The sequence below is a fragment of the Drosophila teissieri genome, chromosome 3L, assembly GCF_016746235.2.
Source record: "Drosophila teissieri strain GT53w chromosome 3L, Prin_Dtei_1.1, whole genome shotgun sequence".
NCBI classification, from domain to species: domain Eukaryota; kingdom Metazoa; phylum Arthropoda; class Insecta; order Diptera; family Drosophilidae; genus Drosophila; species Drosophila teissieri.
The window spans coordinates 11585001-11606370 of NC_053031.1; the positions used below are offsets into that span (position 1 = coordinate 11585001).

The following is a 21370-nucleotide window of genomic DNA, read 5'->3' on the forward strand; positions in this document are numbered from 1 at the left end:
GCATATGTGATTCGAAATCTGAAATAATAAATATAATTGCGTTTTGCTGTATTTAATTTTAAGCTACTTGTCCATTTTAGTGCTGCCAAGCACTTATTGCCCTGACTTGCTACAACTGCCGCCTAGAGGTCGCCAGTGAAACTGTGAAAGTTCGTGAGCGGTGGCAACTCTGTACTTTCAGCTGTTCGCTGGCAAGCAAACAAATTTATTTATTTCAATTTCACCGGTAAAAGTGTTTGCATTGCGAGTTTTTTAACTTGAATGTTAAGTGTTAATAGTTGATAAATAAATATAGGTAATAATATATGAGTAAGAATCCACAAATCCAGTGTTTTGGTTTTTTACGTCTGTGCCACTTTCCTTTTAACTTGACCCATTTGTTGTTTGTGCAAATTCTTCAGGAATTGGCTCGCGTTATAAATAAACAAACAATACTAAACAATTGAATCAACTGTTTTCGTATCTTCTCACTTTGTTTACATTTACACAAATACAGTGCAAAACTAGTTTCTTGAGGCATGCCAAAGTAAAAAAGAAAGCAAAAAAGATAAATAAAGCTCAGTCTTTCAACAATCGGCAATTATGTTTATATATGTATGTATGTACATGTATGTTTTTCGGTATGTAACCACTGATCCCTCCAATTATTTTGGTTTCGTGGACCGGCAAAGAACGGATTTCTCCAGTTTCATCGAAGGGTTAATAAACTTTTCGCACGTTTGTCACTTTTTGTTCGATTCCGGTTACAAAGTGCTGATAAAACCACTTGAACTACACGTTTCCGTACTGATTAGGACTTTTCTTCTTATCTGACCTCTGGAATTCAATAGTTTATGAACCCACAAGGTCGGCTAGTAATAGAACTTTAAAGATTGTGTTACAAAATGCCAAATTTAGTTTGTTTTTATTATACATTTAAATATCTACAAACCCACTTCAAGTTTTCTAACATGATCGAAGTATTTACACCTCCCCTTTATAGGTTTTTTTTTATAAAATCATTCTAGTTAATCGCTCTGATAATTTTAAGACACACGATATTCTATTCATATTTCACAATGCTGGCTAATAGTTTAATAAACGCTGCAAAATTGTCAACATTGTATAAATCGCATTATCATTGCTTGCTGGAACTAATAGCAATTCTAAACTCCCCATTCTTTCCATAAGCGATTGGCAAATATTTGCCATTGTGGCGTTTGCAAATGACATAACAAGCAAACAATTTCGCCATAATTATTGGCTCTAAATTGAAAGGAATAGTTTGTAAACAAAGCGAAATTCAATTAAAGTGCACGTATCTCGTGCGCGTATTCGTCTTCAACGATCGAGCAATTCGATCACGTTTTCAGCGACCCGAACCAATACTTTCAGCTCCGCCTTTTGCACTTGTTCAGCTAATTGAGCTGGTCGTGTGATCACTGATCAGGAACTCTTCGTTCCCGCGATCGTTCCTCAGTCTCTGGCCAGCTGCCGAACCGACCTGATCTTCTCCAGAGCTCTCCGCTCTTCCGGCGAGAAGAATTCGAACCGAAAAGAACTCGCATTTCGAATGGAACGCGCCCTTCGCACAGAAAACAACATCAAAACATTTGTTTAAATACGTGAGTTTTCAACCAAATTTTTGGACTTAGACTTTTTGGATTAGATGGTTTTATGTGGGATAGCCCTGAGAACAGCTGCCTACTTAAGTTACTCTTTAAAAATATAAATATGGTAACATTACCAATTTTAAAAAATCTTTAAAATTAATCCTTAGTTGATCCACTACCAATAAGAAGAACCACAGTTGGTTAAATAACACAGCAATAAGATATATGTAATAATATCCGTGGGTTCAGAGAGGATTCTTTTAAGTGCTGATAATAGCTTTGATTGTTTTTGGATTCTTGCTAATCTCGTTTGTGTTTTTTATTCACTTTCAATTCCAGCAAATGTAAAATAACACAAACCTGTTTTTTGTTAGCTCTGTTTAATTTATACCATCTAGTTTGCTCACTGAGCCATTTGTAATTCTGGCAGCTATTCTTTTCTATTTACCATAAACTCGTATTTCGTCTATGGTTTTCAATTCTCGACGTTTATTTACGACTTGCTTATTGGTTGGTAGTATATAAGTTGATGTCTTCTTTTCTCTGGGCTCGTCTATCACGCAGACGTCTCATAATCAAATGTATAATTATGCGAATTGGAAATGTCGTTGAACCTTCGTTTTCGATCTTCAATATTTGCAACGTAATTCTCTTTTAATCTTTTTCAATAATGTGGTAATGTGTGTCTTCTACCTGCTCTTATGGGTCCAATACTTTACTCATTCTTATTATATTCAATAATCCTACGTTTTCTGATAATGCTTTGTATTTAACACACAGAAATAGAAGCCATGACCCTCAGGGACTGGGGATACCGCCTGCTGCCAGGTCTAAAGTGGCTGCACGGCTACACCGGCCAGGATGCAGTGGCGGATCTGATAGCCGGAGTGACGGTCGGACTGACGGTGTTGCCCCAAGGATTGGCCTACGCGACGCTAGCCGGACTGGAGCCCCAGTATGGTCTGTACTCCGCGTTTGTGGGCGGCATCATATACGCCATGCTGGGCAGCTGCCGGCAGGTGACCATTGGTCCCACGGCTTTGCTCGCACTGATGACCAGCCGGCACACGGGATTTGGATTGGGATCGGGTCCGGCGTACGCGATACTCCTGTGCCTCATCTCTGGTGTTGTGGAGCTGGGAATGGCAGTGCTGAAACTGGGTGCCCTGGTGGACCTAATATCACTCCCTGTTACCGTGGGTTTCACCTCGGCCACCGCCGTCATCATTGGCACCTCCCAGCTAAAGGGCTTGCTGGGTCTGCGTGGTGGTTCCGGCTCTGATTTCATCAATACCATGCGCTCCGTCTTCGGAAATCTACATAAAGTTAGAACAGGCGATTTTACCCTTGGTCTGACTTCCATTATAGTTCTGCTGCTTCTGCGTGTAAGTAGACCCTCTTACACGCAGCCTTCGAAATACCCTAATCTCACTTCATTCCCATAGAAACTCAAAGACGTAAAGCTGGACGGTCGCATCCGGAACTTGCGAACACAGCAGCTTATAAGTGGAAGCATCTGGGTAATAGCCACTGGTCGGAATGCGCTGGTCGTACTGGTGACCAGTGTGCTGGCCTACAGCACATGCGAGCAAATGGAAAGCTGTCCGTTCATCCTCACTGGGAAGGTCAAGAGCGGTCTGCCCAACGTCTCACTGCCAAAGTTTGAGACCACCATTCTGGACAGGAATGGCACTGAGATCAGACAGAACTTTGAACAGATGGTAAGTGGGCACAAGTAGACTAATTAACTTTTTTTGTGACCGAATTAATTTATGACCAAGGTTTAACATCTGTTTAACTAAGTTCTCGCCAGTCTGACTTGTTGTTGTTTTGTTTAAGATACTTATTTCTTGTTTTTAATTGTCGGACAGCTTTTGAATAAATTAAAATAATTTAAATTTGTATTTCCCCTTACTGGATTTTGGTTAAGGTTTATAAAATAATTGCACCCGCCTAACGAAGATGAAATAGACACAGTAACATTTTTTGAGCAACTAAAAAGGCAAAAGAATTGTTTATGTACATATGTATATACTATCTGATAATTGAAGAAGTTGACTAACTCAATTTAATATGATTTTCAGCTCTCGGAACTGGGGCCCTCCATGATTATACTTCCCATCATTGCAGTGCTTGGAAATGTAGCCATTTCGAAGGCCTTTGGAGGAGCCGGACTGAGTCCGACGCGCGAACTGGTTGCACTTTCCATGAGCAACATTTGTGGCGCCTTCTGCAGCTCCATGCCGGTGACAGGATCCTTCTCGCGCAGCGCTGTTAACCACGCCAGTGGAGTAAGGACGCCACTGGGAGGCTGCTACACAAGCGTACTTGTTCTCTTGGCGCTCGGCCTACTGGCACCCTACTTCCAGTACATCCCAAAGGCCGCTCTTAGTGCGGTTATCATTTCGGCGGTGATATTCATGATTGAGTTCGAGGTCATTAAGCCGCTCTGGCGTTGCAGCCGGCGGGAGCTGCTCCCAGGTGCCATTACTTTCGTAATGAGTCTGGCTGTGGGCGTGGAGATCGGTCTTCTGCTGGGCGTGAGTACCGATGTGGCTTTCCTGGTTTACCGAGCCGCCCGACCCGTGCTGAGTGTCTCCAAACTCCAGACCACCAATGGCATCAACTACATACTGATTCGCCCGAAGCACAGTTCACTGTACTTCCCGGCCGTCGAATGGGTTCGTTCGGGCATCTCAAAAGCTCTGACTATTCATGGAACCGCACCTGTGGTCTTGGATTGCGCCCATGTGCATGGTATGATTTGTGATTCAGTTTTGCATATAGATATTTAAAAGTGCTTTCTTCCAGAATTCGATTTTACGGCAGCTCGAGGAATGGGTTCCCTGCAAAAGGAGCTCGCCAAGGCGAATGTGCCTTTGTTTCTGATGAGTGCGGACAAAACTATTGGTGTGATCCTGAAGGAGTCGACTAGTATTGATTTCCCCACGATAGACTGTCCCGATGACTTGGAATTCCTTCTGGAGCAAAGTGAGACGAGTTTCTAGTAGAACATTCATTTATGCATATCATCCCTAGTGCATTGCAAGTATCTCACGCTTTTCGTTTCCTCCGCTTTCATCCACAGCTTTCACCCATGTCTGATTTTTCCCAAAACAACATGCCACATCTAGCACCCACTATTTCCATTTAGTCCCCACTTTAAGCTCTTGGCGTAACTGCAATTTTGTTTTCCAGCTGCCGACTACGTTCTGCACTTGCAGATTTCAGCACCGCTCGTCGAGTCCCGGTTGGTACATGGCGATGGCGGAGAACCAACTGAACTGAGTAAACTCAATGGGAAATCTTCGTAAATACAAGGGAACTACCATTGTTAATTTTAAATGTACTTAAGTATACGTTGTGGCACACGTTCTTATTAATGGCAAGTTCACCGTCATGGGCCACAAATTTAAATGCTATTTTACATTGAAATAGCATTTAAAGCTCTCTAATCTTCCTACTGATTAATCTAAGTATTTAAATCAGCCCACATTTTATTTCCAACTACTTCATTCCTATATTTAATTGTTCCCTCAAATAGCTAAGCTTTAATTGTACATACACACACTAATATATAAGCCTACATAATTGTTTTAAATTCTGTTTATAAATTAAATTACTTTTAACTGTGTTCTGAAATTAAATTTTGTAAAATATTTTGCACACGTTTAAAATGTTCCCACTCATTTCAAGTCATTTCCGTTGTTCAACAATTTTGTATTTAAAAACAGCTCAAAATTATGCACTAATATGTGAGGAAAGTTTTATAATCTCAGCCCAGAGTGCTCAAGCATATCCCCAAAAGGCTGCATCGAATAGCAAAATAGTGTGTTTATTCAATCTTAAATGAATTCGCATTTATTTAATATTCGTTATGGATAAGAACTGATGCCTATGCTAAATCAGAGTATAAAACTAATTTTTACATGCGTAGACACAAAATTAAAAAGACAATTAAAAATGAAATTACAAGGATAGTTTCAGTGGGTTTAAATTAAAAACATTCGAAGGCAATAAATAGCAAAAAGTAAGGTCTAGGGTAGCTCTTAAGTAGGAATAGCGATTAATTCGAAGGGTATACGACGAGTACAACAATACACAACAATCGACATTTACAAATCGGTGATCTCGTGATGAGATTCGTATGCGACATTGGACATTCTGCCGGTCTGATCCTCGCTGCTGATGCTGATCCGCGTGAGCAGTTCGGCCTGGATGCGCTTCAGCACCTCGACCACTTCGCAGAGCACACCACTCTGGGCCGCCTGCTGCATCGCCTCATTGGCGTCCACCAGCGCCTCGTTCAGGGCACCGAGTTCCATGCGCGCCTTTGCCCTGGCGTAGTATCCTTCGTAGCTGTGCGGCTTCTGGGCAATCGCCTGCGTGGCCAAATCTATTGAGGCGTCAAGTTCCTGCCAATTACAAAAATGGTTAGTCACCTATCCGCATCTTAGCTCATATTTTTAGGTACTTACATTCAGTTTTCGCTTGCAGCGCGACAGATTCAGCAGCAGATTGGTCCGCAGCTGGGCGAAGATGGCATTCCTTTCGAGCAACTGCTCCAGTCCGGAGATCTTGCGCAGGGCATACTGGTAGCGATGGGCCGCCTCCAGGAAGCGGTTTTTCCGGTACAGCACATTACCGTCCTCCAGCAGCTTGTTGAGCAGTATCACCAGTATCTCCGGCTTGCCCATGGCCATGCTCCAGGTGGTCGGTCCCAGTTTGGCCCCCTTGCGCAAGAACACCTGTACGGCCTGGATGTTGCGGCAGGCAATGGCCCGATCCAGTGGTCGCATTCCATGGACATCGATGTGTTCCAGATTGCCGCCCTGCTCAAGGATATAGAGCACCAGGCCAGCGGCTCCCTGATAGGCTGCCAGATCCAGGGCTGTGCGTCCGTTGTGATCCTCGTGGTGGCGATTACAGCCGTGTTCTATGAGGGTCTTGGCCGCCGCCAAGTGGCCACGTAAACAGGCCCAGCTGAGTGCCGTGAATCCCTCGTGATCCTGAGCTTCTCGTGCCGCTCCTCGAGCCAGCAGCAGTTCGACCAGCTCCAGATGTCCCTCCTCCGCCGCGATCATCAGCGGCGTCTTGCTTGTCTGTCCCAGTGGTTCATCCAGCAGGGCACCACGTTGCAGCAGATGCTCTACCACGCTCCAGTGACCCTCCTTGACAGCCAACCAAAGGGCCGAGTATCCCTGCCGATTCCTTGCATCGATCTGAGCGCCGCGGGAGAGCAGGATGCCTACCACATCAACGCATCCGTGACGAGCGGCTGCGGTTAGCGCCAGTTCACCACTGCTTGGCTCCATGCCATTCACGTCCAGGTCAAACTCGGTCTCATTGAGATCGAGCAGATCCTCAAGGATCTTGCAGTGCGCCTGCGCGGCGGCGCCAATAAGTGCCTGCTGCAAGGCCACCGATCTGGTGACATCTTGGGAGTGCGGTCGTGGTGACCAGTCGCAGGCGAGCAAGTACTTGACCACACTGAGGTGACCCATGCGGGCGGCATGAACGAGGGCACAGCGCTGCGTGATGTCCAGCTGGCCGAGGCTGCTGCCGGCGGCTACCAACGGACGCACTACGTCGCAGTGGCCACGCATGGCGGCCAGAATTAAGGGAGTACAGCCCTGACTGTTGGTCAGACCCACATCGGCACCGAACTCCAGGAGCAGGCTTACCATGGGAAGGATGCCCTCATGAGCAGCTATGCAAAGGATCGGAGCTCCTCCCATGTAGTCCGTGCGGTGATTTGGTGAGGCTCCTGCCAAGAGAACTAGTCGGGAAACTTTGAGGTTCGGACTGTAGACATTTCGCAGGGCGCCCAGCGAGGAGGAAATGTTATCCGCCGCCCCCGCCAGCCAATAGGATTGCAGATCCCGTGGAGAAAGTAGCGTCAGACTCGTTCCGCCGTACAAATGTGCTTTGAGCATGTGGTGACCCAGTTCCAGGGTGAGCTGTGGTGACAATGGAGCCTGCAGCCGGGACAATCGGAAAGCGATTCCAGCGTGACCCAGCCGGGCGTCGCAGAGGAACTTGTTGGACTCGCCCTCATCCCGTCGCATCAGCCACTCCCTCAGGGAGCTGTGAAAGAACATGTAGGTGTTGTCCAACCTCTTGATCAAAAATCCATCCAGTAGCTTGAAGCGTTGCATGAAATCCGGCCAACTGAGTGCCTCCCGTCCGTGACTCAGTGCCTCCATGCTGTAGTAGATCTCGTCCAGCGTCAGGGGATACAGAGCAGCCAGGCAGATGTTGAGGATCGGAGCAGCCTGCTCAAAGCTACGGGCGGTGGGAAAGCGCAGGTTGAAGTGCAGCAGAAAGATCTGGGCGAGGGAGACCGGTAGCACCTTGTAGCTGGATGACTTGATAACCAACTGGCCGCGTGCAATGAGATCCAGGATGAGCTTGGCGTACAGCATGGAGCCCCTGCTGAGGGACTGAAGATGGGACACGAACTTCGTCTGCGGTTGGCTGCCCGACTGCGAGCTCTGGCCTCCTCCTCCTCCGCCGATGTTCATTCGAATTTCCGGACTATCTGCCAGCCGGGCGCCAATGTAATCCAGCATATCCTGCTGCAGCGCCTGGCTGCTGGCCCAACTGTCCAGGGTGAGTTGTGTGTAGCTGGGTGCCTTCACCAGCTCCAACATCTGCGTCCTTACAGTGGCCACCAGCTTGAGCCAGGCTGGAAAGTGTGGCGTTAGCTGTGCCAAGAAACTGGCAATGGTATGACCATGATCGGGACGATGGTACTCCGCTTCGCACAAGGCATCCACCACGATGACGGCCACTTTGGCAGGAATCTTTCCCGCCCGGTGAAGGTGGGCCAGTGGCTCCAGGATTGCCAGCTTCATCACTCTCTCGGCATCCGCGATGCACTCGCGCACACTGAGAATGTCCTGGAGATGCGGCTCCGAAAGCAGGTAATCCCTGTAGGCGGTCAACTGCGGCGCCTGGCACAGTTGGGCGGCCAGGGAGTGCACGAAATCCGGCACCTGGCAGGTGAGATTGGCGTCCGCCTGGCAGAAGTGATAGCCCACCATGTGGGAGGCCAGTCCGCGCATGCGCTCACAGTGGGCGCCCAACTGGAGCTGGCTGTAAATGCCATCGGGATCATCCTGCATCTGCCGGCGGCCAAAGCACGAGTACTCCACCAGCTGCAGGCAGAACGCCGTCTTTCCAGTGCCCGGCTGTCCGTTAATGAGCACCACCCGTGTCTCGGTTCCCAGCAGGATGTTGGACAACTGCTGCCCCAGCCACTGGCGACCCACGTATGGAGGATCCGGCTCCTGCAGCGGCACCTCGAAGAACAACGGCTTCAGGGCCAACTGAACAGCCGCCAAGGTGGAGGCGGTCACCCTGGAACCCACTGCCGCTGCCGCCGATGAGCTCGAACTGAATGCCTGCTGACCACGCGTCGATCTCCGCACATTTCCCTTGCGACTCTTGCTGGGTAAGGCTTCGTACACGTGCAGCATGGAGCAGCCGGCCTTGAACTTGCCGCACAGGCTCAGTGCATCCTCCTTGACCCCGTGACTGGTGGCCACCGACAGCTGGCTGCCGCTAAGCATTCCGGCTCCGCTGGCCAACGTTTGCTCCGGACTGACATTCTGCGAGGAACCACTGGTGGTGGTGCTGGCCGCTCCCACGCCGCTGCTGCTCGTGGTGCTGGTGGTGGAATGGGCCGAGATGGGTTCACAACCACTTCCGCTGCTGCTGCTGTTTCCATTGCTGCCGGGATCGTTGAGCAGCAGACCGAGACGGGCGTGGAGCTGATCCTTCTGCAGCTTCTCGTTCAGGAGCGAGGAGTGGTGGTCAAGGGCGTCGCTTCCTATGAGAGGAAAGGCAAAGTAATACATATTAGATGTGTGGAAATAGGAAATTATCTATAAGTTTAAATAAAACTCATGCAAAATCTTTACAAGAATTAGAACGGATTAATGATCGACAATGGGGATGCAACGTGCAAAGAGAAACGTTTAGATTAGGAGGATGCACGGATAACGTAAGTGGATCGGATCCATGCCTGCTAATTGATTCAGTCCCGCCTCGCTGGAGTTGGAGGAGTTCACGCTCCACAGGGACTTGATCTTGCCGAAGACCAGAGAGGACAGATGACCCGCATAGACGGACGTTCCGGCCAAACTGAGCCTGTTCAGGCGATTCTCGCTACTGGCTCCATGGCGGGCGGAGGTCTTCAGGTTGTGGTTGCTGACGTTCTTCCGCCGCCTCCGAGTGACCGCCGAGTCCGAGCAGGTGGATGTGTTTAGGGCATTGGACTCCTTGCCGTCCGGCTGGTTGTCATGGTGATGATGCTGATGAGGATGATCTAGTGATGGATGTGATGATGAGAGCATTTCTACTTCGAGATTGTTTTGTATCCCTATTAACTGAAAGCCATTCCTCTCCAGGTGTAACATTGCTGTGCCCGCTGTTTTCAAGCTTTTACTGCCACCTTTTGAACCCGACCCATAAACATAAACTTCATTCTAGACTTACCTCCGGACAGGATGGATGCTGTGTCAATGGGACAACCCCCATTGGAGGCAGTGCGTCGATGGCCGCCGCCCACACTGCCAGCTCCCCCTCCGATGCCGCCGACTCCTGATCCACCACCGCCACCTCCTCCAGTGAGGGCACTGCGCAGATTCTTGTGGTTGAAGAACCGCCTACGCGTCGGCGGTGTGGCAAAGGCCGGTGGTGCGGCACTCAGTTCGCTGTAGGCCGCCGCATGGATGTTGTGGCTCAGGCTGCTGCTGCGGCTGTGGCCACTGATGCCGCTGCCATTGCCGTTGGCCATCAACTGCTTGGCGGCGGATGCACCTACTCCTCCTCCTCCTCCTACTCCTCCTAATCCGCCGAGATGGTGGTGCACATCCACTGTGACCGTTTGCGTGGTGCCGGTGGAAAATCCATTGCCATTGGTAGACAGTGCCGCCGCCCGGGGCAGTTTGCCATTGCTCGCATAGCGATGGTGGTAATCCGGCGACTGCGACTCCTGGCGGTGCTGCTGCAAGAAAGTATATGTATGCCAATGAGTTCGGACTTATCGATGATGAAAGTTAATATGCAGAGAAACAATTATATTGTGCTGCTTTGTCTATCTATTGTCTAAAAGTAAGTACATAAGTAAGCGTAGAGCTTTTCTCTCTGTGCACATTTTGAACAGCTTTCGTCAGAGTTGATCGAGCCCCAAAGCAAAGGCGTTACTTTTGATTGGTCACATGTGTGGGCCATCCCAGATGAAAGCGTCCAAATGGCCACAAATTCGGAGCCAACGAGGCGCTGCTTCTAGGCACAAAAGTCCCACCTCTTTGTGGACCCAAGCCAAAGTATTGTTAGACTTATCAAGTGGATAGCATTACCACCCGGACCAGACATAATTATCATGTCAAGATCAGCCTGGATTGGTGGGCACACTTTGAAAAGTTTCCACTGGAGAGTGCACTTGAAGAAATTAAGCTATTACCCTGATATAAAAAACAAAGTACTCGTTTATGCGACGCTAAAACCTTGAATCCAAATATAAACCCAAATAATGGGGTGCTAAAATAATCTGTGAAAATGGTGAAATGAAAGTCAACAAGAGGTTTCACAAGTAAACATTACAACTTTTTCACAAGTCAATATTTCAATTGAAAGAAAAGCTAGCTTGGAGCAAACAGTCAGTTTCTTGATTAGATTTTTTCTCAGTGCAGCTCCGCCTTGTGAAGCCTACTTGCTGTCCAGCCTGTGGACCGTTGTCCTCCCAACTGTCGGGACACAAACCGAAACCAATTTCATTCACATGCGCCACAAAGGCCCCTCCATCGAGGTCTTAGTCATCGTCTAGTCTCTGGCTCCTTTTTGTGGTCGGGGGCTTGGAGTCTTAATGAACTGCAAATCATTTTCTGTCTGCGTTGGTTTTCGCCTCCAATTCAGCTTTTTTCCGATTTTTTTCGGGTAGGCCGAGAGACTGGACATGGCACAGAAAAGCACAGAAACGTGATTTCCAGGCCAGAAGAGAACAGTAACAAAAACAGAAACAGAACCTGAGAACCAGTTTCTGGGCTCTGTGTGGGATAATAAGATGAAATTGGTATTGGTTGGCTCCGCCAGACGGAGATGGAGTTGAAGTTGGAGTCGGAGGCCATTAATTGACGGGCAGGTGGCTGGGACCCAGGGAGGAACTTTGGACTTTGGAGCCAGCCAAAGGTATCGAAAGGGTCTGCAATCGATGGTTGGAATATTAATTGAAAGCAAAGAAATGCAAAGGATCGAACATATTTCAGCTCATCGATTGGGGATCTAACAGACTTGCTGAAATTATGTTTTGGTTAGTGAAAGAGTGGCGGTTGTGAAGCTTTTCAATTTGGACCGCTTGATGATTGTGATTTGGACAAGTCACCTAGCTGACAAGTTGGAACGCCCGCGGATGTCTGAGTGCTCTGGTTTCTGGTTCTCTTCCTCCAGCGGATGTATACATGTCTGGAAGTTCTTGAACTTTCAGTCACGACTATGAGTCGCCCACTTCCGCTGGAGGATCCAGTCTGCCCACTGTCAATCGTCTAGCTACTTCCACAAGCCATTTACTACTTCTTTCTTTTGCACGGTTAAGAAGATGTTCAAGACTTGCATTTAATAAAAATACAGATCTGCTTTTTCTTGTTATAAATTTGAATATTTCTTTAATTTAAAAATGTATGATTTCTAAAACCAAGTCAGTTCAAAATCCACTTTGAAAGACGATTTCCTCAGTGCAGTGCCATCCATTTCAGTGACAAACTCTGTTGTGTCTCCGTTTGCGGATATCTGTGATCGGCAGGCTTCAATCTCGGATCTTCAAGCCACCGGGAGCAGCTGGGGAATTCCGTGGCGCTGATCTGCCATCCATCGATCTGCGGATCTATTGATCCATCCGTGGGCTGAGTTCCGCCTCTATCTCATCGTAATTAAGCTGCGGTTCGCTTTGGTCCGTTTCGATGCGCTTCACTCAAACCCAGCCTCAAAAAAATCCAATCCCATCCAATCGAATCCAATCCGATCCGATACCAAGACCAAGTGCGCACCCAAACCCCTCCTTTCTTTCTTTCACTGGAGTGGTGGAAAGGCTTTCTTTAAACTAGTTCGTCGTGGGGTCTGGGATCTCTTATCGCATCCCGCGGCGGCGTTTTAATTGGCCCCATCACTTTGATTAAGTTGTAGCCGGCGCACGAGCTGTGCTTTGGAAAATAATTAACAAATTATGCCTGCCATACATGGGGGCCGTGGAAAATTTGAAAATTGAAAAAAAATCACATCTCGAGAGGTGATTTTCACTTTTTCCCGCACGCCAATTTGTCCACTGTGTAGAGGAGTTGCCATGGCTACCGTGAAAAAAGAGGCATAAAATTTGCACTGCTGGATGGAGATGATCGCAGTTGGTGAGATGGAAACAGGATGCCATTAAATAGTGCAATTTGTTAGGAAACAGAGGTCAATGTCCATTACAAGGTATGTGATCATAATGTTATTGGACATGGTTACATTACTACTTCAACTTAATGGGCATTTTTCTGATATCATCACAGATTGGTAGGGTATCTCAGATTATCTTATGGCTTAATGGATATTTGCTTTATCTACCACATGACCAATTTAAATCTAGCATCATTACTCAATATTTTCTGTACCAAGTCAAATTAAAATTAAAATTTTTGTCAAATTACAATCGTGAGAACACACCAACATTTTGTTTTTGGGAGGAACAAATCAAGCTGGCAAACTTATGAACTGTCAACCGTTTCGGCTGAACTTTGGCCGCTCCCAGTGGCCTAAACAAATGAGCAGAACGGGCCAATTGACCGACCCACTACTAGCCCAAAAACCATATCGAGTTATGGAGTGAAACCGCCATACCGAACCGGATCGAAGTGGCTGCCACCCCGGGGGGAGTCGCTCCGTCTGCCGTCTGCCGTCCCATTGAGGCGCAGGTGTAATAATGCCAGCTGCCACAGAGCCGGGCCAGAAAAAGGCAGTAATTGTAATATGACAAACCCGCATTAATTTGCTCGCAAAAACTAAAGCGAAACCGAAACTGAGAAAATCGCAGAGGCAGACAACGAGGCTCACACAGAGAGAAAAATATACTCAATAACTTGAGCTTGTGAGATACAAAATTCAAGTACTTTGAGCTCATGTCTACCAGTAAATGTGATTATATGTTGTTATATTGTTACTATATATTATTACTATATATTGTTACTATTTGAATACAACAGTTTTCCGTTTTTTTCAGTGTCTGCACTGCAATTACAGCGGCGGTATTTAATGACCGAGTCCACCGAGCTGGCAACAAGATTAATGGTTCATTCAAGAATTCGATTTTCGGCCATTGGAGCCAACAACAAAAGCAGGTTCATATCAAAATGCATGCTTTTTTTTGGCCAAGTATTTTATTTTTTGTTGTTTTAAATTATGAAAAATAAAATATACATCTCGTGTTTGGCTGCGGGGCGTTTGCGAGAACAGCAACAGTGTCGAAGAACTTGGCGGTCCCAGACATTGTGACACCAGCCAAATGCAGCACCACCAGCACTCCAATCCCAATCTCAATCCCTGGCCAAGACTCGTTTTGGCCACTTCCATGCCTCCATGCCACCATTCCACCATTCCGCCATGAGGGTGTGGGCCCGGCCAACTGGCTGGTTAAATCAAATGATACTTCAGCAACAGTTGCTTGTGCTGAAAAATAATTGTTTAAATGTCATAAAATAAACAACGCAAACCCAGCGGAGGGTCAGCAAGTGTGGATACCTCATGGAAATTGCGCTGAAAACTGGCCAAATTGAAAGGAGGCGGCAGAGGCAGCATTAATAGTAAGATTCCATTTTAGATTACTTAAATTGAGGAAATTATTAGGATCATACTCGAGCTAAGCTTTCAATAAAGCTATAATTATATAAATTAAAACAATTTATTTAAGCTCGACTAAGAAAACGTGAGGCTCTTATATTTAATTAAATTTTAATGAAGAACGGTGGTAATAAAGCAAAATTAAATCATTTATAATGTTAGTACTCAACTACTTCTTGAGATATTTCACATAAATAAGGCTTAAATACATGTTTAGAATCATTTGATAATGTTTGTTCTCAACCACTTCTTGAGATATTTCACATAAATAAGGCATATACTTATCTGAAATCATTCATAACTACTTCTTGAGATATCTCACATAAATTAGGCATCCATATTTATTCGAACCGCCCTCTAAACCTTGAAATCATTACAAAACACCACTCAGCATTATTCATCCGTGACAAATGTTTATGATCACGAATCTTGCATATGGATGAAAATGTTCGAGTATCATTTAGTTGGAAGCATTAGCGAATCGCATGCAAAAGATTTTGCGCGATTTTAAACGCGCTGGCATTTGAAAAGCGCCCGCAAAAATCGCCCACTTTGCATTTGGCATCTAATGGAAATCGTTGGCGGTTTTTGAAAAAGTGCCCATAAAATCTGGGGCCCAGCATTGTTGGGTACTTGGGTACCAAATCGTATATTGGTTTTCAGCATTTTGGCTAATGCATGCGCATTTGATTGCCAAATCGTCTGGCTGGCTTTATTAAAGCATACTTCTTGTATTGTAATCATACTTAGAATGTTGGCCAAGTGCGAGGTGTTGGCTCAAATTGGTTTTCCTTGTCATGCAACGCTGCACTGAGGCAAATAACCATTTAGAAACGGATATCGTACAGCAAATAACACTAAATCTAAACAGCATAATAAACGCTTTATTTTGCTCCGTGTGAGCTTTGTTCAAGCCAAACACTTCAAGGCAAAGTGATTTCGGCACTCACAAGACTTTGTTTAATTAAGATTTTGCATCAAGTTGTGTGTGCTGGCCGATGTCAGCCCAATTTGAATACCAAATTTTACGAGGATCACCGACTGAATGGCAGTGCCATTCAATTGCAGTCAAGTGAAAGCTATCGGTCTGCTACTGGTAAGTGGAAAAGCTTGCCCAACAATAAGCAAGAGCCGAACATTAATCAGTTGGATAAACAAATCCAACTGGCTATCAAGAGCCGATATAACGATATATAGAGTTGTTGGGAGCAAATATGTCAGCCATTGCGGACATTACGACAATTGCCGCCGAATTGAGTGAGAAATTAAAGGCCACAGAGCGCACACTACATGGCCATAATTAATTGACAAGCTGGGAATTAAGTTTTCCACTGGGCAATATAAATCAATGCTGGCCGAAATACAACAAAATATTCATGCTGAGCCTCTTTACTTCTGCGAGCATGGCCACGAGCGGTGAGAAAAATTAATGCATTTACTTAACGATCGATAAATCGCGTCGAAAAAGCCGCTCGACGACAACCGAATTGCGCAAAAATATTATGACCATCGTCGTGTGGCTATGGCAGTGTTGGCACTGTTGGCTGTTCATATCAAAGGCCTCCGCCAACTCTGGGCCAAGATAATCCAATCCAATCGACTCGAATCGAATCCGGCCAGATCAACAAGACCGAACGAACACACGACCTGAGCTGAGAAATTGTTTCTCAACATGCAAATGCCGTGCGATTTATTTGAGGAAGCGGCTAGCATGCCAAAATCCCAAATCCCAAACCACAAACTCCCAAACTCTGGAAAACCGAAAACACCCAGAGATAGAGATACGGGGAGATAAACGGGTGAGATATTGAGACAGCCACCTGACTCGGTGAAATGGGTGAGAAAATATACAAGTATATACTATATGCTTCACATGCTTGGCAGTATGCTAAAAATGCAAATGCATTTGCCAAGTGCGACCAGGCCGGCGAAATTAAGTTGTTATATACCCGGCTCATTTATTTATGGCATTTCGAAAGTTGACAATCCTTTCGCTATCTGTCATCTGACCCATCGGACTTTGGACATCCACTGACTACTACTGGCGTAGCCTCTTCCATCTCGGCTCCCCAATTGAGTTGCAAATGGATTTTCCCATCGGCTTTCTCATGAGCGGGCCAGAATAATGGTGCACTTAGCATACGATGAGTGTACTCATCTTTCCACAGTGAAAACTATGCCCCTAGTTGGGCGCCAATTAAATTTTCGGGGGGAGTTTGCTTTTTACAATAGCCCATAAAACTTGTGGCTACGTGAAAGGAGGCGCTCACAAATCATAAAGCAGCGAGAAAATCACATAAAAACGTATTTCGCTTTATGCGTTAATTAATGAGATGCAAGGTATAACGATAATTGGGCACATCTAAATTGTTTCCCAAAGCAAAACAGTCACTGTCATCTAATTTATCTTTTCTTCCAATCAAAATATTACTATAAAATCCTATATACTAAGTATTCTTTGTTTTAGCTTTAATCATGACTGCTTAAAGTGGTTCCTTGGACTGGCAAGCAATCTAACTATGTAACACATTAACGTAACACATTAATTAACTACAAATATGGAAAAAGGTTTTTGTAGTGTAGGGCTTAATTGTTTGGGATTGATTGGAGCAAAAGGTACTCTCACTCGTACTCATCCGAGACGCGGGGCGTCTTCAATATCACGGCATTATTGATTTCTGGGAAAGTGAAATGCACTTTTGAGCGCTTCAGTTGGGCTTGGCGGTTACGGTTACGGTTACGGATTCGAGGCACTCGAAGAAGCGTTAACGTAACGAGAACAAGTTGGGCATAAAATGCATTGCATGTGCACTTTCTGAGGCGGCAATAAGCATTCGGCTTTGGGCTTTGGGCTTTGGGCTTTCGGCTTTCTAATGCCTGAGAGCCGTGGTCAGGTCGGTCATTTATGACCCCGCTGCTTTGTGGATTTCCCTGGGAGTGTGAAACGTGCTCGGCATGCCGAATGCAAATGGAAATGGACCAGACCAGGCGGCACTGCAATCCACATCCATTCTCCAGTCGCCTAAGTACTCCACTTGAGCTCGGCTTAGTTGAGCGTAAATAATCTTGAGATGCAGGTTGCCAGGCTGCCACTATTGACTTATGGGTCAGGTGGAAAGAGTCATTTGGCCAGCTCACGCTTGGTAAAAACCAACTAAGGAGTGCAGAGTGCGATCCTAATGAAGAGAGATGGTGCTAGGGGTTAATGCATTTTATGGGGATATTTAAGAATAAGCTTGAACCAGATATTTTCCATTTCACAGTTTTATAACTTTGAGTTACAATGCACACTGCATTTACAACGATTGTTGATTTATAGCAATCAACAGTCCAGCGCATTTCCCAATTTAATTAGCAGCATTTTAAGCAAACAAAACGCCGACACTTTAACACCTTTTTTCCAGACAAATCCGGAAACGATTGAAGGGCCCTAGGGCCTTCTTATTTACCTTTTGGCCAAAGCTTAGAAAGTGAAAACTTTCATGATCAATCCGAATTAAAAAGGCCAACTCGTTGATTGCAGTTCGTGGCTTGCACTTTTGTAAGCAATTTAGGTTTCAATTGTAGGCCATGTTTGTAGGCTAATGAATGTACTACAAAGTACAAACATATAATATTTCAAAGAGATTTGAGTTACAAATATAATTAAGTGCATTTGACACTCTATATATATTCCAGATTTAAAGCCATTTATAATTTTGTAAGTGTGGCTTGGACCTAATTTTCTCTGCACATATTATGCAAATATTTTCACCCATTTCTCCGCCGCTTCATGAAAGCAGTTTCAGCCAAAAGTGTCTGCATGTTTTATCACTTTTCGCACAGCCCGCAGTCAAATTAATTTGAGTCGAAAACTTTGGCCCAGCCCTTTTGGATTCATTTTGTTGAGTTGGGTTTTGGGTAGGTGTGTTTTATCCGCTGGCTCTTTCTTCGCCCGACTTAATGATTAATTTGGCTACATGTATGTTTTATATTTCGCATTTATTATGGCTTTTTGGCCAGACATCTTTTGGTCTCGTACTTTTGCTCCGACAATGTGGCTCATATTTCTGCTGACAAGTCAACTGATGTCCATGTCTTGTCTTTCTTTTCTTTGGTCAGCCCTTCGAAAGCGACGACTTTCTTTCCATTTATCATGGTGCAGAATTTTGGGCTGTGGCCTTTTGTTTTAATCGCTAATTGCACTTTGTGGCAGGCCACAATTTACTTGTTGGCAAATTGAAATTTGGGCCAATAAAGATAAGCCGTGTAATTTGTTGTATATATTTCTGCGGATTTCTGATGTGGGCAGTTTTCGGTTTATTTTGATTTTAAATACGGGCCAGCTGAAGTCAAATCGAGTTAATTTGATGTGGGTGTGTTTATGATATGGTATGGATTTTTATCAGAATTGCTTCGTAAATTATGTTTTGCCATTAATTGAAAATGGCATATAGTTGGCCATTATTTTGATTCAGTTTTTAATAAATGACTCAAGAAATGGGCAGTGGCTAGCAGTGTATTACGGATAGTCTATTATATACCCACTGACAATTTAGCAGTTTCTTAACTGGATTTCCTAATTAAGATAAACTATTAATAATGAAAGCTTACAAATCAAATTTACTGATACAGAAATGAATGGGAACATGAACAAAAGTTATTATGTAGTTATTTTAATTCTGAGTTAACAAAAGACATATCTTCCGAATAGAAGCTGAAATTAATGAAATGCCTTCGTTTAGTGCAAAGTAGTTAAATGTCTAAGAGGCGGCTAATGGACATATTTCGCGGCATTTATTGAACAATTCCAGCAATTTACGTTTATTAGCGGGGCGCAAGTAACTAGAAACTGCTGCAAAGCCTTTGACTCATTTGCATTTTGCATGCAAATGTGGTCAAAACACACATACTAAGTGCTTTCCAGTGGCTCAACCTGAAGCCAATTAGCGACTTATACTGCTGGCCTCTCAATTGACTCCCTGGGCAATTTTCCAAACTACAAATCGCTTTGGCAAAAGCAAAAAGTTCTCCGTGTGCCAGCCTTAATTAAAGTCTAATTCTGATTCAAGATATTATGAAAATTGATAAATTGACGGTTAGTACGGTCGTTTTCTATGCGCCCAGCAGGTGGCGCTTGCGCGCGTTTTTTGTCGCCCGAGAGTCGCGCCGGGAGTTCAATGACGCGTTTGTGGCTTTGTGGAAATAATCAGTCGCTTCTTCGACATCGGATTATGGTAGTAAATGATATGTTGGCTATGGCCATTCTCAATGTGCATTTAAGCCTGATTGCAGCTATTGTTGTTAGCGTCATTAAGCGAATGATTGTTGGCAGAGCGAAAGTCAGTGTGCAGTTTGTATGTTTGTTGTAAATGACGGCTAATTAATGGTTTTACATTCTAGTAAATCACATTATCAAGAGCTGGATAAATACATATAGTGATATCGAATTGCAATTATAATAAATGTAAAATGATTTCCTGAAAGGAACGGACTTCCTGCTATGATACTTAAATGATTAGTTATTAAAATTAATATGGTAAGTATCATTTCATTTATAGAAACAGTTTTGAAGAGTACATATTAGCCAAGTGTATGAATATGATAATTAATTGTATTACAGACACCCAATCGTTCCTTGGCATCACTTCGTAAATATATTATTCTGATTTCTTGTCTTATATAGTATACAATTATTCTTGTCCGACTGCCATTTTCTTGCTTAGCTTAATGAGTTATAAATTGAATCGCCGGATAATGTGCATATCTTATTTATATCGCCATCGATCGAGAACAAATGTGTTTGCATTCGAGTTCCTGGGTCACACCCTCATTCGATTCAACTTGAACCCATGAATATTTGCACACATGTCACAGTCGAAAGTCATCGCGTTCAGTAATGAATAATTGCACAGCGGGCAGCAAGGAAAAGAAAAGGAAAAAAACCAGACAAAGAAACCTGTGGTTTCACACAATCGAATTCAGTTCGAGATGCTGGGGATTCAGGCAGGTGTCGCACTATGCCAACTAAATACATAAATCTCTTGCGAAACCGAAACAGCAGCTTTTAAATCGAGCTAATGATACACGGCGACTGCCACACATCCATCCAATCGAATACCAATTACAATGTTTGACATTCCGCAAAGTAAAAGATACAGCCGCGTACTCAAGGTGCGCTCCATTTGATTGATTACCTTCCCCAACTAGCTATTTTTTTTTTTCGTTTTTTTTTGGTTTCACTAATCATTAATACGTGATGCTATCGAAATTGTGGATAATTAACGCCATATTTGTTGCCAGCAATGGACAATTAGACGAGGCACAGACCAAAAGTTAAAATAAATTGCATGCGAGATAAAAATCGCGCTTGGCGTTTGCTGCTTCGCAATTTTCCTTGCGTTTCAGTGGTTAGTTCAAGCTAATGGCTTGGGAAACGCGCCTGAATCGCACGCGAATCGCTGCTCGATATCGGCTTTATTTGGCGCTTTTAATGCAAACTATTTCGCATTTGAATCACTGGCATTTGCCAACTTGATTTGTCGCCTGTGCATGTCAATCACAAACTTTGAGGTATATGTGTGGATATGTATCCACACAGCAGTGGTCAAATAAAAAAGTTTAATCGTAATTAAATAAAAATATCATAATAAAATTAAAACCGGTGTTATTTAATGTTTAGTCTTAACATAAATAAAGTGTAAACTAGAAAATGAGGATATTACTGGGAGTTCACAAAATATTATTATACTATAAAATAGAGGTTTAACGTTTTCTTAGCTGATAAGCCAATAAAGTTTTTTACAATCAAGTGAACATATAAAGCTGCTCATAGCTGTTTGTATCTTTTTTTTTTGCCGATCAGCGCTTATAACACGATTTCCAAACGATAATTAGACAGAGACCACGGGGCCAGCTGCCAC

At 44.6% G+C, this 21370-nt stretch overlaps 2 protein-coding genes across 6 annotated transcripts in view; one reads left to right on the plus strand and one right to left on the minus strand.

The window, feature by feature from the left end:
- Nucleotides 1-145: 145 nt before the first annotated feature.
- LOC122618597 (sodium-independent sulfate anion transporter) lies at nucleotides 146-5182 on the plus strand. Of its 3 annotated transcripts, none has more exons than XM_043795163.1 (6): nucleotides 146-295; nucleotides 2373-2977; nucleotides 3038-3313; nucleotides 3677-4349; nucleotides 4404-4583; nucleotides 4791-5182. In XM_043795163.1, the coding sequence occupies exons 2-6, from the start codon at nucleotides 2384-2386 to the stop codon at nucleotides 4904-4906; spliced, it is 1839 nt and encodes a 612-aa protein (XP_043651098.1). In that variant the 5' UTR covers nucleotides 146-295; nucleotides 2373-2383; the 3' UTR covers nucleotides 4907-5182. The 3 variants fall into 3 exon arrangements, with proteins under 3 accessions (XP_043651098.1, XP_043651100.1, XP_043651097.1); XM_043795165.1 differs by lacking the exon at nucleotides 146-295 and adding an exon at nucleotides 1207-1604 and having other exon boundaries at nucleotides 4681-4807; XM_043795162.1 differs by lacking the exon at nucleotides 146-295 and adding an exon at nucleotides 1208-1604.
- Nucleotides 5183-5350: 168 nt separating this feature from the next.
- LOC122618595 (protein TANC2) overlaps nucleotides 5351-21370 on the minus strand; it is a 50257-nt gene continuing 34237 nt past the window's right edge. For 2 of the 3 annotated variants that reach the window (XM_043795160.1, XM_043795159.1), the window contains exons 5-7: nucleotides 10095-10605; nucleotides 6071-9426; nucleotides 5351-6007 (exon numbers count right to left, since the gene is read on the minus strand). In XM_043795160.1, the coding sequence (XP_043651095.1) occupies nucleotides 5708-6007; nucleotides 6071-9426; nucleotides 10095-10605 (4167 nt within the window). In that variant the 3' untranslated portion in view covers nucleotides 5351-5707. The remainder of the gene's footprint in view (nucleotides 6008-6070; nucleotides 9427-10094; nucleotides 10606-21370) is intronic. The other variant, XM_043795161.1, reaches the window with a different exon arrangement.

Coding starts and splice junctions, on each gene's coding strand:
- LOC122618597 (XM_043795163.1), top strand. CDS start 2,384: ATGACCCTCAGGGACTGGGGATACCGCCTGCTGCCAGGTCTAAAGTGG. Junction 2,978..3,037: donor TAGTTCTGCTGCTTCTGCGT/GTAAGTAGACCC, acceptor TCATTCCCATAG/AAACTCAAAGACGTAAAGCT. Junction 4,350..4,403: donor GGATTGCGCCCATGTGCATG/GTATGATTTGTG, acceptor GCTTTCTTCCAG/AATTCGATTTTACGGCAGCT.